At 40.1% G+C, this 15297-nt stretch overlaps 1 protein-coding gene across 1 annotated transcript; it reads left to right on the plus strand.

Annotated features, from left to right (window-relative positions):
* Positions 1-2118: 2118 nt before the first annotated feature.
* On the plus strand, positions 2119-2550 carry LOC131694858 (histone H2B-like). Its single transcript, XM_058983367.1, has one exon. It carries the CDS (start codon positions 2119-2121, stop codon positions 2515-2517), a length of 399 nt encoding a protein of 132 aa, XP_058839350.1. The 3' UTR covers positions 2518-2550.
* The last annotated feature ends 12747 nt before the right edge of the window (positions 2551-15297 follow it).

The raw sequence follows: 15297 nt of genomic DNA on the forward strand, positions 1-15297 counted from the left end.
GCCGAAGAAGAATGCGTCCCTAAGGTAGCTATCGTAAGTAAACAACTCCAACTCGATCCTGAAACGAAAAGTATCATCCGAGCTAGAAATGTGTTTAGGCGACAGTTCCAGCGTACTGGAGACTTGTCAAAAAGGTCAGCAGCTAATTACCTAACCAGTTTAATAGCCTTTCATGTCCAGGAACTCAAAAATTCTAACTTCAGGCAGGAACTTAGTAAAATGAACCCCTACTCAAGGCCATTTTGGAAGGTGGCAAAAGTGCTTAAAAGTAAACCACAACAAATTCCACCTCTCAAGTGCAATGATAGCCTCCTTGTAGCTCCCTTGGAAAAAGCAAATGCAATAGCAACACAATTGTCCCAAGCTCATCTGTTAGGTAGCAACATAATTAGCCCCATGGAACAAGCAGTTGCAGACACCTTGTCCATCCTGAATAATACCCCATGCTATGTTCCTGAAAACAGAAAAATCACAACTGAACAAGTAGTGTCAGCGCTCAAAGGTTCCAGAAACATGAAGGCACCCGGTTTCGATGCAATTTTTAACCTTGTCCTCAAGAAGCTTAGTATATCTTCCCTTGCCCACATAGCAAAAATTTTCAACAAGTGTCTTGACCTTAATTACTTCCCGTCCTGCTGGAAACTGGCCAAAATTGTCCCAATCTTGAAGCCGGGTAAAGACCCCACAAGCCCGAAGAGCTACAGACCCATTAGCCTGTTGTCCGCTCTAAGTAAGCTGTTTGAGAGGCTAATACTCGACCGTATCCAGACCCACGTGCTAAATAACAACATCATCCCCCCAGAACAGTTCGGTTTCCGTAAAGGACACTCGACATGTCATCAACTATATAGAGTAACGAAGATGATTAAGAGGAACAAAGCTGTTGCTAAGTCCACCGTCATGGCTCTTCTCGATGTAGAGAAAGCCTTTGACAATGTGTGGCACGAAGGACTGATCTTTAAACTCTACAGATACAATTTCCCAAATTATCTGATAAAAATGGTACAAAGTTACTTGAAGGATAGAAAATTTCGAGTGTCCCTAGGCGGAGTCCTCTCAGAAAGTCTCCTCATACCTGCTGGCGTCCCTCAGGGCAGTTTATTGGGTCCCATAATGTACAGCATTTACACATCTGATGTTCCCCGACTTCCGGATGGTTGCTACCTGTCTCTCTTTGCTGACGACTCAGCAATAATGGTCAAAGGAAGATCGACCAAAACTACTACTAAAAAGCTGCAGGAATGCCTAAACTCGTTCCAGGAATATGCGTCTACGTGGAAAATCAAGCTGAATGCGAGCAAAACACAAGTGATCATTTTCCCATATAATCGCTCCCAACGATTGGTTCCCAATGAAAGCTGTAAAATTGTCATGGGGGGTTCTACGATAGAATGGTCCCTTGAAGTTGTATATCTGGGACTCACGATAGACCAGAAACTGCTCTTCCGTTCCCACTTGGAAAAAGTAAAAACAAAATGCAGCAAAATTGTTGGAGCACTATTCCCCCTAATCAATAGAAACTCTCGAATGTGTTTGAAAAATAAAATGGCAATATACACGCAAATCATTTCCCCTGTTATTTGCTATGCGATGCCAATCTGGCAAACAGTAGCAGGATCTTACAAAAGGATCCTACAAGCGTTTCAAAACAAAACGCTACGAATTATATTAGATTTGCCATATAACTCAAGAACCAATGAACTGTACAACCTCTCGGGTGTCCAGACCATAGAACAACAAATTACAAATTCTTGTAACAAATTCCAACAAAAATGTTTGCAATCAGAACACGAAACAATAAATACACTCTTCGAGTAGATAGGTTTAGTTTTAAGTTAGTTAGTAAGTAGTTTTAAGGAACATAAAAATCAACATTTGCTCTAAAGCAAAACACACTAGAAAGAATAAAAAGAACAAATTAAACGAAATCATAAATTAGAAAAACGAAGATGAAAAGTTGACAACTGAATCACTTGATATGTAAATCATACACAAATGTAAAATTGAAGAAAATAAATTATAATTGAAGTTAAAAAAAAAAAAAAAAAGTTTTTGCTACCAATCAGTCAGCGCAGTTCGCATCGAGAGCGTTAACAGCAGCACAACCACGTCGTTACTATGGCACCGAAAGCCAGCGGAAAGGCTGTGAAAAAATCCGGCGGCGGCGGTGGCAAGGCACAGAAGAACATCGCCACAAAAGCAGGAGGAGGAGAGAATAAGAAGCGAAAGCAACGCCGCAAGGAAAGCTACGCTATCTACATCTACAAGGTGCTGAAGCAGGTCCATCCGGACACCGGTGTCTCGTCGAAGGCGATGAGCATCATGAATAGCTTCGTGAACGACATCTTCGAGCGTATTGCTAACGAAGCATCTCGTCTGGCCCATTACAACCGACGGTCGACGATCACCTCCCGCGAGGTACAGACCGCCGTTCGTTTGCTGTTACCGGGCGAGCTGGCCAAACATGCCGTATCGGAAGGTACCAAGGCCGTTACCAAGTATACCAGCTCGAAGTAAATCGTCGCCCGCCCCGCCGCCGGATGTCACACACCATCGTCATCGGCCCTTTTCAGGGCCACCAAAACACGTTCTGGTAAAGAGTTGAATTGAAATGTACACATAGTTTATATAAACATTAGTTGTTGTTGTTTGTTTCATTAGAGCTAAAAAGGTTGTCATTTTTTTCTCTGTCCATTTTTCAAATCAAATGTGTTTTGCTGTAGTTTGTGGAAGTAGTCTTTCCCCTTACCGCGCTAGTTGACTGTTTTTCGTTAAGACGGAAAACGGTCTTTTTGTCGTCTATTCTATTCAGTTTAAAACAGCCCATTATATGACCGACCCCCAGCGTGTGAGAAAATTCTGCCGCAAAAAGAACACACTTCTGGATCATACTTGTTAATACAATAAACTTCCCAGTCTTCAAACTTTTGATCTTCGTAGAAACCGTACCCAACACAATTTGTAATCTCAAAGTTGATCGATCAATACAATACGTTCGCCAATTTAGGCTAAAAAATCGGTAATTATCGTTCGTTCGTTTGTTTATTGTGCCAGCCAATTTTTCTCTGTTTTATTATAGCCAAAATAAGCGCGTTGTTTGCTAATCAGAGTAATATTATACTTGCTCTGTTTGTTTGCTAGGGCAACAGAAAACCACGGCCTACTATTAATTTACCTGTACGTACGTTTATCTGAGCAAGAAACCGCGCCTATTTACTATAGTGATTTGTTTAATCAAACTAACGACTGATTTATCTTGCCAATCGGCGGGCCAGTTGAATGCGGGTGTGCTGCTCAAGCTAGAAAACTCATGGGGGGAACGGAGCATTGACGGAAAATAAGCATCAATCAATTCTTTACAATTTTGTTAGTCCTGAAAAGGACTGTTGTTTTGGGAGGACGCGCACGTTGTCGGGAATTTACTTCTTGCCGGCGGTGACCTTCTTCGGGGCGGTGGCGGCCTTCTTTGGCTTAGGGGCCTTCGGCTTGTTCGCTGCAGCCTTCGATGGTTTGGTGGCTTTCTGTTTAGTGGCAGCCGTTACCGCCTTGGCAGGAGCAGCAGCTTTCGTTTTCTTCGCAGCCGATTTCTTAGCGGCCGGGATCGCCGCCTTTGGCTTGCTGGTCTTCTCACCACCACCACCAGCCGGCGGATTTTTCTTCTCTCCGGATTTAGTAGCCGATTTCTTCGGTTTTTTCGCTGCACCCGATGGTGGTTTCTTATCGCCGCCAGCCGGTTTCTTTGCTTCGACCGTCACCTTAAACGATCCGGAAGCACCGGTACCCTTGGTCTGGGTGATGTTTCCCTTCTCGACACCCGTTTTCAAAGCCTTCCGGATAAACGGAGCCAGCCTGGCGACGTCACACATGTAGTTGGCGGCGATGTACTTTTTGATCGCCTGCAGTGATGATCCGCTCCGTTCCTTCAGGGTCCGGATGGCAGCCAGAACCATCTCACTCACTGGTGGATGGGTTGAAGATTTTTTCGGTTTCTTGGCGTCACTCTTGCTAGCCTTGGCCGCCTGCTTCGGTGGTGCTTTGGCAGCTGGCGGAGAGGCGACGACGGCAGGGGCCGTAGCAGCAACGTCGATAGCAGTTTCAGCCATTGCGCGTTCGTTTCGTTTGGTTTTCTTCCACACACAGTTGTAGACGACGAATTGATGGATGGACGATGCACGATGATGCAAGTCTGCGAATATGGTAACCGAGGGCCCGGTGTCTGTTGTTTAGGATCGTATTCATCGGCTCTGTTTGGGAAAGCGTAGATGACGGTTGAAAGTTACTATTCGATCGGTGCCGGTAAAATTTTACGGACTGTTGTTTTAAATCAACTCGAATCGAATTACTGCTTGTGAAAAGTACACTGGAAGTTTGCTTTCAATTTACTGCACTGTCCGCACCGTCCAAACTAACACCCGCTGAACATTCTATTTTAAGCGTATGGGCGCATATTATCAAATCATGTATCCGACTATGGCGGCACGTGCAAACTGAATTGTGGTAAATAGGTTAATTTGAACCTTCTAGCAATTGGAAAACCTTTTCGGTGCTATCCAATCGAAAGAAAACTTCTCTCTATATAAAATTATTTCATTTTTGTATATATTTGCTCGAGCGGAAGTGCTCGTAATTTGGCGACCTGCGGAAAACGTTTCGGTCGGCTGGTCCTTTGCTGAAAACTTTCGTTATTAAAATTACTAAAAAGAAAAGGCTAACGGGTGGCAACACAAATTTCGGATTTTTTTTTTCGCAACCTGTCAAAAAAAAAAAAAAAGACAAACGATTTGATTGAAATCGAAATTAGAAGATACGTTCTCCATTGTTGACCAAAAATTAGTGAACATTTCAAACCGATCCGTAATTGGATGCTGTTCGACGAAGTTTCCGTTTGATGTCGGAACAGGCGCGTAGTACGGCGTCTACGTCAACTTTGCTAATGCATTTCGTGATCTTCTACCAATCAACTGTTTGCAATTCGTGGCTCTCATAACAAAAAAAAACTCCCGCAGAAATCGGCGATAGGGCGACACTGAAGCAAATTGTGAAGCGGGCTGTGATTTTTAGGGTACAAATGGGATCGAATGGGCATTCGGGAGCGATTGTGTTTTTTTGGCCAGGCAAACAGCTTTCTTCGTGCAAAACAAAATATTTACGCAAAATAATTTTTATCAACCGGCAAGCGGCAATGAGATTGCCGCGTCGAAAGGTGTTGTAAACAGTCGATGACGCAACATTTTCGCTTTTAAAATATTGTACCGTACACTTTTCGCCGGGGGATCCTGTGTTGCTCGTAGAACCGTACAACGCGCTTGCGAAATGCTTTCTTGTTTCGACGGCAGAGAGAGAGAGAGAGAGAGAGAGAGAGAAATACCTTGAAAAAAAATCCAACATTTTAGTTGCGGATTTTGATTTTAGTGCACTAATCATCAGTGTTATTTCGCATTGCTTAGGCTAACTCAAAATTCTATTATTTAGAATATACTGATCAACTCGCTACATCGTTCTGTAGCAGACTTCTCGCATACATAGTCGTCGACATGGCTGTGAGCTAATAAACCGCACGCGTCGACCATCACATCGAAGGTGCTTCAGCGCACGCATCGATGGGAACGATTGTCCCCCGACGCAGATCACAAACTGGTCTTTTTTACGATTGCTCAATCTCTCTCCCTGTGTGTGTGTGTGTGTGTGTTGTAATTGCTTCCTGTTTGATACAGTACTAACTCACCAGCCATCAACTTTACCTAACTTTCAGACCAGTTAAAGGTACGCAAATTCATAGGTAGACACAGATAGGTGAAAGCGTGGTAAGCTGAAACGAGCGCGCGCGAACAAAAGAGTCGGTCGGCGGTTCGTTGCTATCGAGAAACGAGCAGTTTTGTCCCATGATACGCAAGCTCAGGAGAAAGAAAAAAAGATGGGTGGGTAATGTCTAGGACATAACCGGAGTGTCGTGACTACTCGTTTGACTTGTAATTCAAATCGAATGATACTCAATGAAATATGTGGGAATGTTTCAAGTTATTCTTTATAATAATTATGGTGGTTCTGAAAAGAACCTTTGTTGTTGGCGTCTGCGTTGATCGGGGATGCGCTGGATTCTAAGCTCGTTGAGACATTCATTCATGAAATGAACAAATTTCATATTTTCTTGCTTTGAACTATCAATGTTAAAATCTCTCGAAACAACCATCGGAATCTTTTCCGTACAGAAATGAACACGCTTAGCGAAAAACTAGGGGCGGGTAATGTCCGGGACATAACCGCGATGCTCATATTCTTAAAATTCTGCTTGTATCTCCTTCAAATGGCTAAATTTTGCGCATTAAGTTCGATTCACCGGGCTCAGCGAAATTTTCCTGGGGATCCCGTTCGTTAGTATATTCAGCAAAACAATTTTATTACCGAGTTCTCCGCGTTGAATACAGGTCAATAATTTCATATAATGATTTCAACATGCAGACAATGTACATGTATGACAGGTGGGAGTGTTCTGAAGTGGTTTTAGTGGAGGTAACAACATAAAATCATGTATTGGACATTTTACAATGATTCTCCTTAACCCTGCAAAACCACGTGGTTGGCAGCAGAGGGTTAAGTTGTTTGGAAGAGATGACAGTTAATATATGATAACTAAAAATATAAAATTGTTCTATAAATTGCAAAGTTATTGCCGCGTTGACCTGAAAATTTGTCATTTCATTCATAAAGGAACAATCATTGAAATTATGTCAATTTATGCTTTGCAAGATTTGAAATAACTTCGAAGTGTGGTCACGACACCCCTGTTATGTCATATACATTACCAACCCATCTTTTTCCATTTTGCCTTTGTCCTAATAAGGACGGTTTGTGGATAACTATGTTGATACAAGACGGGAATCTTTTAAAACAATTCAAACCTTGCAGACGATTGTTTTTACTGCGTACATCCATACGATCTTTCCCCTTTCGCAGCTCACGCCGAATGAGCACACTTTTCATCAAGCTGTTCCTATTTATTGACTTTACAATGCAGATGGAAGGATGTCCTTTTGTTCGATAAATGAAAATATTTTCATCATTCGTTTTGGTGTAGCTTTCGCTTAGTGGCAGAGTTGCCACATTCACTGATTTTCTTGGAAGGATTTGCAAAAACCTTCGGGTTTGTAGATTGGAAAAACATTTTCTTATGATTCACTGGTAAAAGTACAGAATTACCAAGTGCAAACTTAATACTAGTTAATAAAAGAAACTTTCTAATTAAATTCTTTTTCCATTTTGCCTTCGTCCTAATAAGGACGGTTTGTGGATAACTATGTTGATACAAGACGGGAATCTTTTAAAACAATTCAAACCTTGCAGACGATTGTTTTTACTGCGTACATCCATACGATCTTTCCCCTTTCGCAGCTCACGCCGAATGAGCACACTTTTCATCAAGCTGTTCCTATTTATTGACTTTACAATGCAGATGGAAGGACGTCCTTTTGTTCGATAAATGAAAATATTTTCATCATTCGTTTTGGTGTAGCTTTCGCTTAGTGGCAGAGTTGCCACATTCACTGATTTTCTTGGAAGGATTTGCAAAAACCTTCGGGTTTGTAGATTGGAAAAACATTTTCTTATGATTCACTGGTAAAAGTACAGAATTACCAAGCGCAAACTTAATACTAGTTAATAAAAGAAACTTTCTAATTAAATTCTTTTTCCATTTTGCCTTTGTCCTAATAAGGACGGTTTGTGGATAACAATGTTGATTCAAGACGGGAATCTTTTAAAACAATTCAAACCTTGCCGACGATTGTTTTTACTGCGTACATCCGTACGATCTTTCCCCTTTCGCAGCTCACACCGAATGAGCACGGTTTTCATCATGGTGTTCCTTTTTATTGACTTTACAATGCAGATGGAAGGACGTCCTTTTGTTCGATAAATGAAAATATTTTCATCATTCGTTTTGGTGTAGCTTTCGCTTAGTTGCCACATTCACTGATTTTCTTGGAAGGATTTGCAAAAACCTTCGGGTTTGTAGATTGGAAAAACATTTTCTTATGATTCACTGGTAAAAGTACAGAATTACCAAGCGCAAACTTAATACTAGTTAATAAAAGAAACTTTCTAATTAAATTCTTTTTCCATTTTGCATTCGTCCTAATAAGGACGGTTTGTGGATAACTATGTTGATACAAGACGGGAATCTTTTAAAACAATTCAAACCTTGCCGACGATTGTTTTTACTGCGTACATCCATACGATCTTTCCCCTTTCGCAGCTCACACCGAATGAGTACGCTTTGCAGTCTTCGATGTTTTGGTGGCATTTTTAGTGGCAGTTACTACCGCTTTTTCAGTGACTGCGTTTCTTAGCCTTTGGCTTTTTGGCCTTCTCACCGCCACCACCTCCACCAACGTTTTGACGTAGGACTTACGTCTTTCTTTACTATACTGGGTGTCATTTCAAAATTTTCAAAACGGATGCGTTACGTACACTTTGAACCTTAATAACTTTTCTCCTACTAAAGGAATTACTAATATTGTTTCATAAATCGAAAGGAAAACGTTCAACGCTTGCTATTGATACCTTGTTTGCTATGTAAAACTTGTTTAAAAAGTTCAAAAACTACTTTTAATGCGAATCAACATTAATGCTAGAACCTATAAATATGGGTGTCACAGTTTTTCTTAAAGCCAGACGTGTCTAAGCCACAGAGCAGAACACACGTACGTGTGCTGCTCAACGAGAAGCTGCATTTGGACTATCAACCAAATCATAGCTACTGCCTTATTGCTGCCAACCAAGAACTGTCGTCGCCCTGCGTGAAATTCATCGCTCTCAGAAGTGGACAGAGTTACTAATTCACAAGCTGCTCTTCCAGTGCCTGGTCCGTGAGATTGCACAGCATTTCAAAACCGATCTACTCTTCCGGAGCTCGGCCGTAATGGCCCTCTAAGAAGCCAGCGAGGCCTGCCTGGTTAGTTTGTTAGAAGATACCAATCTTTGCGCTATCCATACCAAGCGAATAATCATCATGCCGAGCGGGAAACGGCGAAATAATATTCACAACAAACGGTTCTAATTAGGACCACAAAATCGTTCTCAGAAGAATTACAATTGAAATTTCCATTTCGTGCTATGGAAAATAACTTCCCTCTTATCGGGTTAGTTATTTTCTATAATAATATCCGAAAAATGTACGATAAAACTAATAAACTGACCAAGTTTATTGAAGTTGCCGATTTGTTTTCCAACGTCAATTATTTGCGCTGTGTTGTACGGAACAAACAGATTTTTGCGCGATTCGTTGGGAAATAATCAAAACAATTGTGTAGTAGATTCCGTAGATTTTACCGTAAATTTTGATAGATTTTGTAAAAGCATTAATTAGCCTGCTTTGATTGGTGGTTTTTGATAATCTTTCAAGAACATTAGTAAATGTGGCAACCCTGCTACTAAGCGAAAGCTACACCAAAAAGAATGATGAAAATATTTCCATTTGTCGCACAAAAGGATGGACTTCCATCTGCACTAAGAAGTTTATAAAAGAGATCGCATTGCGATATACAATGCTCATTCGATGTGAGCTGCGAAAGGGGAATGTTCGTGTATGTACGCAGCAGAAGCGAGTTCGGGCAAGGTTCGAATCGTTAGAAAGGATTCTCGTCTGGTATCACCAAAAATAGTTATCTGCAAACCGTTATTTTTAGGATGAAAACATAATGGAGAAAGAATTGAATTAGAAAGTTCCATTTAACAACTTGCATTGAGTTTGCGCCTGCCAAGTCTGCTGTACTTTATCAGTGACACATATAAACCAATGTTTACCGAATTAATCTACAAACTACTAAGCGAAAGCCACACCAAAAAGAATGATGAAAATATTTCCATTTGTCGCACAAAAGGATGGACTTCCATCTGCACTAAGAAGTTTATAAAAGAGATCGCATTGCGATATACAATGCTCATTCGGTGTGAGCTGCGAAAGGGGAATGTTCGTGTATGTACGCAGCAGAAGCGAATTCGGGCAAGGTTCGAATCGTTAGAAAGGCTTTTCGTCTGGTATCACCAAAAATAGTTATCTGCAAACCGTTCTTTTTAGGATGAAAACATAATGGAGAAAGAATTGAATTATAAAGTTCCATTTAATAACTTGGATTGAGTTTGCGCCTGTCAAGTCTGCTGTACTTTATCAGTGACACATATAAACCAATGTTTATCGAATTAATCTACAAACCCGTAGGTTTTCGCAAATCTTTCAAGAACATTAGTGAATGTGGCAACCCTGCTACTAAGCGAAAGCCACACCAAAAAGAATGATGAAAATATTTCCATTTGTCGCACAAAAGGATGGACTTCCATCTGCACTAAGAAGTTTATAAAAGAGATCGCATTGCGATATACAATGCTCATTCGATGTGAGCTGCGAAAGGGGAATGTTCGTGTATGTACGCAGCAGAAGCGAATTCGGGCAAGGTTCGAATCGTTAGAAAGGCTTTTCGTCTGGTATCACCAAAAATAGTTATCTGCAAACCGTTCTTTTTAGGATGAAAACATAATGGAGAAAGAATTGAATTATAAAGTTCCATTTAATAACTTGGATTGAGTTTGCGCCTGTCAAGTCTGCTGTACTTTATCAGTGACACATATAAACCAATGTTTATCGAATTAATCTACAAACCCGTAGGTTTTCGCAAATCTTTCAAGAACATTAGTGAATGTGGCAACCCTGCTACTAAGCGAAAGCCACACCAAAAAGAATGATGAAAATATTTTCATTTGTCGCACAAAAGGATGGACTTCCATCTGCACTAAGAAGTTTATAAAAGAGATCGCATTGCGATATACAATGCTCATTCGATGAGAGCTGCGAAAGGGGAATGTTCGTGTATGTACGCAGCAGAAGCGAGTTCGGGCAAGGTTCGAATCGTTAGAAAGGATTCTCGTCTGGTATCACCAAAAATAGTTATCTGCAAACCGTTCTTTTTAGGATGAAAACATAATGGAGAAAGAATTGAATTATAAAGTTCCATTTAATAACTTGGATTGAGTTTGCGCCTGTCAAGTCTGCTGTACTTTATCAGTGACACATATAAACCAATGTTTATCGAATTAATCTACAAACCCGTAGGTTTTCGCAAATCTTTCAAGAACATTAGTGAATGTGGCAACCCTGCTACTAAGCGAAAGCCACACCAAAAAGAATGATGAAAATATTTCCATTTGTCGCATAAAAGGATGGACTTCCATCTGCACTAAGAAGTTTATAAAAGAGATCGCATTGCGATATACAATGCTCATTCGGTGTGAGCTGCGAAAGGGGAATGTTCGTGTATGTACGCAGCAGAAGCGAATTCGGGCAAGGTTCGAATCGTTAGAAAGGCTTTTCGTCTGGTATCACCAAAAATAGTTATCTGCAAACCGTTCTTTTTAGGATGAAAACATAATGGAGAAAGAATTGAATTATAAAGTTCCATTTAATAACTTGGATTGAGTTTGCGCCTGTCAAGTCTGCTGTACTTTATCAGTGACACATATAAACCAATGTTTATCGAATTAATCTACAAACCCGTAGGTTTTCGCAAATCTTTCAAGAACATTAGTGAATGTGGCAACCCTGCTACTAAGCGAAAGCCACACCAAAAAGATGGGTGGGTAATGTCTAGGACATAACCGGAGTGTCGTGACTACTCGTTTGACTTGTAATTCAAATCGAATGATACTCAATGAAATATGTGGGAATGTTTCAAGTTATTCTTTATAATAATTATGGTGGTTCTGAAAAGAACCTTTGTTGTTGGCGTCTGCGTTGATCGGGGATGCGCTGGATTCTAAGCTCGTTGAGACATTCATTCATGAAATGAACAAATTTCATATTTTCTTGCTTTGAACTATCAATGTTAAAATCTCTCGAAACAACCATCGGAATCTTTTCCGTACAGAAATGAACACGCTTAGCGAAAAACTAGGGGCGGGTAATGTCCGGGACATAACCGCGATGCTCATATTCTTAAAATTCTGCTTGTATCTCCTTCAAATGGCTAAATTTTGCGCATTAAGTTCGATTCACCGGGCTCAGCGAAATTTTCCTGGAGATCCCGTTCGTTAGTATATTCAGCAAAACAATTTTATTACCGAGTTCTCCGCGTTGAATACAGGTCAATAATTTCATATAATGATTTCAACATGCAGACAATGTACATGTATGACAGGTGGGAGTGTTCTGAAGTGGTTTTAGTGGAGGTAACAACATAAAATCATGTATTGGACATTTTACAATGATTCTCCTTAACCCTGCAAAACCACGTGGTTGGCAGCAGAGGGTTAAGTTGTTTGGAAGAGATGACAGTTAATATATGATAACTAAAAATATAAAATTGTTCTATAAATTGCAAAGTTATTGCCGCGTTGACCTGAAAATTTGTCATTTCATTCATAAAGGAACAATCATTGAAATTATGTCAATTTATGCTTTGCAAGATTTGAAATAACTTCGAAGTGTGGTCACGACACCCCTGTTATGTCATATACATTACCAACCCATCTTTTTCCATTTTGCCTTTGTCCTAATAAGGACGGTTTGTGGATAACTATGTTGATACAAGACGGGAATCTTTTAAAACAATTCAAACCTTGCAGACGATTGTTTTTACTGCGTACATCCATACGATCTTTCCCCTTTCGCAGCTCACGCCGAATGAGCACACTTTTCATCAAGCTGTTCCTATTTATTGACTTTACAATGCAGATGGAAGGACGTCCTTTTGTTCGATAAATGAAAATATTTTCATCATTCGTTTTGGTGTAGCTTTCGCTTAGTGGCAGAGTTGCCACATTCACTGATTTTCTTGGAAGGATTTGCAAAAACCTTCGGGTTTGTAGATTGGAAAAACATTTTCTTATGATTCACTGGTAAAAGTACAGAATTACCAAGCGCAAACTTAATACTAGTTAATAAAAGAAACTTTCTAATTAAATTCTTTTTCCATTTTGCCTTTGTCCTAATAAGGACGGTTTGTGGATAACTATGTTGATTCAAGACGGGAATCTTTTAAAACAATTCAAACCTTGCCGACGATTGTTTTTACTGCGTACATCCGTACGATCTTTCCCCTTTCGTAGCTCACACCGAATGAGCACGGTTTTCATCATGGTGTTCCTTTTTATTGACTTTACAATGCAGATGGAAGGACGTCCTTTTGTTCGATAAATGAAAATATTTTCATCATTCGTTTTGGTGTAGCTTTCGCTTAGTTGCCACATTCACTGATTTTCTTGGAAGGATTTGCAAAAACCTTCGGGTTTGTAGATTGGAAAAACTAGGAGTGGGTAATGTCCGGGACATAACCGCGGTGTTGACGTAGGACTAAACTTGGGCATATCATATGACATTCATGGATAATTTGAACCAATGCACTTTTTGAATGAATGTTTACGGAAATTTCATGTCGAATGAGATTGCCACATTCACTGATTTTCTAGGACTTGCAAAAACCTTCGGGTTTGTAGATTAATTTGATAAACATTTGCTTATATGAATCACTGGTACATGTACAGAAGAATTGACAGGCGCAAACTCAATCCAAGTTATTAAATGGAACTTTCTAATTCAATTCTTTCTCCATTATGTTTTCATCCTAATAAGAACGGTTTGCAGATAACTATTTTTGGTGATACCAGACGAGAATCCTTTCTAACGATTCGAACCTTGCCCCCGAATTCGCTTCTGCTGCGTATATACATGAACCCCTTTCGCAGCTCACATCGAATGAGCATTGTATATCGCAATGCGATCTCTTTTATAAACTTCTTAGTGCAGATGGAAGTCCATCCTTTTGTGCGACAAATGGAAATATTTTCATCATTCTTTTTGGTGTGGCTTTCGCTTAGTAGCAGGGTTGCCACATTCTCTAATGTTCTTGAAAGATTTGCGAAAACCTACGGGTTTGTAGATTAATTCGATAAACATTGGTTTATATGTGTCACTGATAAAGTACAGCAGACTTGACAGGCGCAAACTCAATCCAAGTTATTAAATGGAACTTTATAATTCAATTCTTTCTCCATTATGTTTTCATCCTAAAAAGAACGGTTTGCAGATAACTATTTTTGGTGATACCAGACGAGAATCCTTTCTAACGATTCGAACCTTGCCCGAACTCGCTTCTGCTGCGTACATACACGAACATTCCCCTTTCGCAGCTCACATCGAATGAGCATTGTATATCGCAATGCGATCTCTTTTATAAACTTCTTAGTGCAGATGGAAGTCCATCCTTTTGTGCGACAAATGGAAATATTTTCATCATTCTTTTGTCGTGACTAACGACTTACCTTTCAATATAGGGGCCCCTTTTCAAAATTTCGGAAGAAAAATGATGTAAGATTTTGAACGCTTATATCTTTTGTTGTACTGAATGGATTTAATCAATTTCTTCGGCATTTTGTCGAAAATATTTGTACCAATGTTGTATTAAATTTTGGAATATGTAGGATATTCATTATCAACGGAAAAATAGTGTTTTGAAAAATCTTTCGAAAACGTCTCGGAAAAGTGAAAATTTTCAGCCCATCCCGCACAGAGCCGTCAAAATGGTGCAGCAAATGAACAATAAAATAATGAAAAGTTTATATAAAGGTCCACTACATGTTTGTTCCTATGATTATTCGTATTGGGTTGCTTGACGAGAGCAGTTGGTGGGGGAAAGCCGGGATATTAATTTTGGTTAAGCCATTAGAAGTCGGACGGAAAGGAAAGGCTCATGCACGCCACGAGAACGAGCGAGAAAGCGATAGTAGTGCATATTAGCGAAAGCGTTACGTACATTTTGAACGTTAATAACTTTTCTTCTACTAAACGGATTGCCAATCTTGTTTCATAAATCGGAAGGAAAACGTTCAACGCTTGCTACCGATACGTTGTTTGCTATATAAAATTTGTTTAAATAGTTCAAAAACTACTTTAAATGAGAATCAACATTAATGATAAAACCTATAAATAGGGGTGTCGCAGTTTTTCTCAAAACCAGACGTGTGTAAGACGCAGTGCATAACAGACGTGCGTGGTCGTGAGAAGCTGCATCGGACGACCAATCAAATCAGCTACCATCGGAGAGAAGCAGAAAAACGTTGGTGGAGGTGGTGGCGGTGAGAAGGCCAAAAAGCCAAAGGCTAAGAAACGCAGTCACTGAAAAGCGGTAGTAACTGCCACTAAAAATGCCACCAAAACATCGAAGACTGCAAAGCGTACTCATTCGGTGTGAGCTGCGAAAGGGGAAAGATCGTATGGATGTACGCAGTAAAAACAATCGTCGGCAAGGTTTG

Source organism: Topomyia yanbarensis, unplaced genomic scaffold, assembly GCF_030247195.1.
Source record: "Topomyia yanbarensis strain Yona2022 unplaced genomic scaffold, ASM3024719v1 HiC_scaffold_171, whole genome shotgun sequence".
NCBI classification, from domain to species: Eukaryota; Metazoa; Arthropoda; class Insecta; order Diptera; family Culicidae; genus Topomyia; species Topomyia yanbarensis.

What these genes read in the sequence shown, in the direction of transcription:
- LOC131694858 (XM_058983367.1), top strand. Translation starts at nt 2,119, where the DNA reads ATGGCACCGAAAGCCAGCGGAAAGGCTGTGAAAAAATCCGGCGGCGGC.